Consider the following 4,155-nt stretch of genomic DNA (forward strand, 5'->3'; position numbering starts at 1 on the left):
CACACACACACACACACACACACACACACACAAACACACACCCCTTTTCATCTTCTGTCTGCCCTCTGTGCTGAGAGGCAGACACTGTTCCCTTGACAACAGTAATTGTTAGGATGGAGCCACTTGGCAGGAACAGACTCCATTTGTTGTGTGTGAGTGTGTGTGTGTGTGTTTGCACGTATTACTCACATTGTGGGGACTCTGGTTACACAATCACGTTGTAGGGACACGCCTACTTTTAGTGTAAAAATCCCCCTAACTTAAATCAATACATTTGAACAAATGTGTTGAATGTTTTTTTTCAATATTATGGTTAGAAATTCTGTTTTAATAAAATAAGTAAAAAAATCCAAGCTCCGTTTTTAGTTTTTATGGGCAAATATCCCCTATTATAGTGCATAGAAGTCTTTACACCTCTCTTGACATTTCTTGGCCACCACGTTTCAAAAGTGGGAAGCAAATAGTGATCTGTGTCATAAAACCTGTGACAAGGTCTTTTAAAAAAGCACAAGACAAATTCACTATTTGACCCAAACACCTGAGATTAAACCACCTCAAAAGAGCTTTATTTACTCTGTTGTTTCCCTACAAATCTATATTGCACATTTCAAAAAACTATTCAAAGAGAGGTATCGGCTCAAACAGAAAGTAATGCTGTACACACAAGATCTGTAGGGTTTTGATAGACAAATATTGTGTTTGTGTAACTGGTTTGCTCACTAGTGTGGACACAGCAAGGATTAGTGCTTGTTCATGCAAATACAGTTCAACAGTGAAAGTGAACTCTGAGCACCACTCCCATTTGCTGTTCTTTACTTCACATCGTATCTTCCCTTCGTTCCACCTCAGGAATAATAATATCTCCTGCCACATTAATGCCACAGGTGTTTCCCATTTCTCTTAATACACACCAGAGGAGATCTGACATGCACCTTCAGCTCAAAATCGACTAGTTAATTGGCAAGTGACACTTCAGTTTGTGTGTCTTTCTTTACGTTAAAGACAACTGTAGAGTATATTCATGTTTAATTTGAACATGACAAAATAAAAGAGCTTAAACTACACGTTAAAGGACAGTTAGCATAATTGCTTTCTTAGCAAGATACGTACATATAGCATTTCACAGATTTTGAAGTGACTGTTTTTGATTTTATTTATATTGATTGTTGTGCTTTTATTTATGTCTTTAATGTGTGCATATGTATAAATGTGTCTGTTGATTGTGTATATATATATATATGTATATATATTTGTATTTTGTACTCCTCTGGATTGTAAACTGTATTTCGATCTCTGTCTGTACACACAAACTGAAAGATTGACAATAAAGTTGACTTTGATAGCAGCTGGTTAGCTTAGCATTTGTTCTTGAAACAGGTGGAAGAACTAGGGTGTTTCTCAATGTCAAGGTCGCTTCCTTGGTAGGACATGTCCCTCCGAGTCAGGTCCTTCAGAAGCGAGGCAAGAATCCTTCCTAGCCTCGGAAAACGAAGAATTATGGAACAGGCTAACAGGTGTGCAGGTGTGCGTCATATGCGAGGCCCCGCCTTAAATGGAGCGCGATTTCCGCCAAAAATTTGGAAATTGGTCCGTGCGCAAAACATTGTGGGGATTTTAAGACCGCGGAGGATACACATATGCAGCCTCGAAATTTCCCGCAACGAAGTACGCCGGCCTCGGTAGAATTCCAAGCATCCTTGACATTGGAACAGTCCTTCGGCGGGACTCGATGACGTAAATATAATAATGGGAATAAGGTAAGAAACAACATAATTTATTGTTATTCATCTATGAACAATGCAGAACAGAGAGAAACTAAATGTTGTTTTCTGGCTTGCAAACCAAAGAATGAATATAAGCTGCAAACAAAAAATACAAAAACCCATTGGAGGTTCATTTTGCAGCTTGAAAAATGTATTTACTTTGTACACTGATTGGTCATTTAACCTACAAGAACATATCATAATTCTTTAGATTATTTATATTTTGTATTAAGAATTTAAATCTAAGAAGGGACTTATGTTGAGGAATAAATATTGTGGGTGAAATTAACAATATTTCCCTCTGAATTGTCGTAAAGTAGTAGTCAAGTAGCATATAATGGAACTATTAAAGTACGAGTATTTCAAAGTTGTACTTAGTCAAAGTACTTGAGTGTGTACTGTTACTTTCAATAACTAATGTAGGGTAGGGTCAACAGTTTTTGCAGCCTTTTAAACCTTGTCTTTGTCCCTAAAATCCTTACTGTTTGAATAAAACATTTTCATCTAGGAGAGGAATCACTTTATGCTCTTCATGACAGGAAAATGTTGAATAAAACATTTGACAACTGCTGCTCTGTCTGCCTCAATGCTGAGCTGTTGAATACTGTCAGTGTGACGTTTTATTTTCTTTGTCGGGTTGACAATACTGTCAGATATCGGGAAAAGAGGGGAGTAAAAACAAACTACGATGGGCGATAATGCCGTCTAAAACGCAGTTTGACAAATGTTTGACAACCCCCATGGCTATATACCGTCAGTGAGACATTTTATATTATTTGGAAGTCTTTGTTATGCCTTTACCTGAACTTTCTACTTCTTACATGTTGAACCCAAATACCTGTACTTTCTACTTCTTACATGTTGAACCCAAATACCTGTACTTTCTACTTCTTACATGTTGAACTCAAATACCTGTACTTTCTACTTCTTACATGTTGAACTCAAATACCTGTACTTTCTACTTCTCTCATTTTCCAAACAGGCTGGTTCCTTTAGTCTGAATGTGTGTTTGGTGGCGTGATCATTATTATTTCCTGTTTGGAAAATGAGAGAAGTAGAAAGTACAGGTATTTGAGTTCAACANCTGACTAAATGCTCGTCTCCTCAGGGCGAGGACATCGTGTTCCTGGCGACGGACATCAACCTGCCGGGCGCGGTGGACTGGGTGATGATGCAGTCGTGCTTCAGCCACCACTTCATGCTGGTCCTGGAGAAGCAGGAGAAGTACGAGGGCCACCAGCAGTTCTTCGCCGTCGTTCTCCTCATCGGAACCCGAAAACAGGCGGAAAACTTCGCCTACCGCCTGGAGCTCAACGGGAACCGGCGGCGGCTCACCTGGGAAGCGACGCCGCGCTCGATTCACGACGGAGTTTCCGCGGCCATTATGAACAGCGACTGCTTGGTTTTCGACACGTCTATCGCTCACCTGTTCGCCGACAACGGGAACCTGGGCATCAACGTCACCATCTCCATGTGCTGAGGTAAAACAGACTGCTGCAGTAGAGACGATTTTTATCGAGAGAGATGGAAGGAGTGAAGGACGTTCGGACGCCGACTCCTCGAAGACAGGGATTCTTTTTTTCCCCGTTCTTCATAAAGAGCTGCAGAAATATACCATTTACGTTTTTTTTTCTTTTCGTGTTCGCAATATTCTCTCCGCAGACTGAGAGTGGGACTAAAACTGGATGTTTCAGAGCTGCAGAAACATATACTGTTTAATGTATGGAGGGAGAAAACTGCCAAAATAACAAATACATAAATAATGTGAAGTTGATAATATGCCGTTAAATGCATTAAAGTCATATTAGATGTGCAGGTAAGCAAGGATTCATTGATGAAAATGATATCAGTTAATATTTCTGTTTACATTTTTTATTTGCAGTTTAATTAGTTCATTTGTTATCTGTTTTATTTGTTTATTTTGGCAGCTTTCGTCCTCCGTATTTGCCCGACCAGATATGTTCATGTTCACACTGTACCATGTCTCTGCTCTGTATGAACTATAAAAGCTAATCCATGGGATCCGGACTTTTTCAACGTGTTTTAAACAATTAATAACGGACGATATTTCCTCATCGGGCGTTTCAAACTCTCCAAAATAAAGTTTGAAATATAATAATTAAATACGGGATCAATTAGAGCGTGAAGAAGAATAATGTGAACACGTTCATCGTCTTCTTCTCAGATGAAAACAGAGACTCTGTTTCAGCCGCCAGCGCCTTAACTTTTCTACCAACCTCTTCCTCCTCATCCTCCTCTTCCTCCTGGATTCAAACACTGATGGACGGACGGTTTCCTCTTTATGGGTACACATATAATGGTCTGTAAACCTTTGTGTAGCAGCGGAGCAGAAACATCTGGAACCTCACAGGGTTTCCTCTGAGTTTAACAC

The 4,155-nt window shown here is 39.7% G+C and overlaps 1 protein-coding gene across 1 annotated transcript in view; it reads left to right on the forward strand.

The window, feature by feature from the left end:
• LOC104954860 (E3 ubiquitin-protein ligase Siah2-like) overlaps positions 1-3,785 on the forward strand; it is an 8,688-nt gene extending 4,903 nt beyond the window's left edge. Inside the window, exon 2 of the mRNA XM_010782057.1 lies at positions 2,872-3,785. Coding sequence (XP_010780359.1) covers positions 2,872-3,243 — 372 coding nt within the window. The 3' untranslated portion in view covers positions 3,244-3,785. The remainder of the gene's footprint in view (positions 1-2,871) is intronic.
• Positions 3,786-4,155: the final 370 nt, after the last annotated feature.

The sequence above is a fragment of the Notothenia coriiceps genome, unplaced genomic scaffold (assembly GCF_000735185.1).
Source record: "Notothenia coriiceps isolate Sejong01 unplaced genomic scaffold, NC01 NC01_scaffold00024097, whole genome shotgun sequence".
Taxonomy (NCBI): domain Eukaryota; kingdom Metazoa; phylum Chordata; class Actinopteri; order Perciformes; family Nototheniidae; genus Notothenia; species Notothenia coriiceps.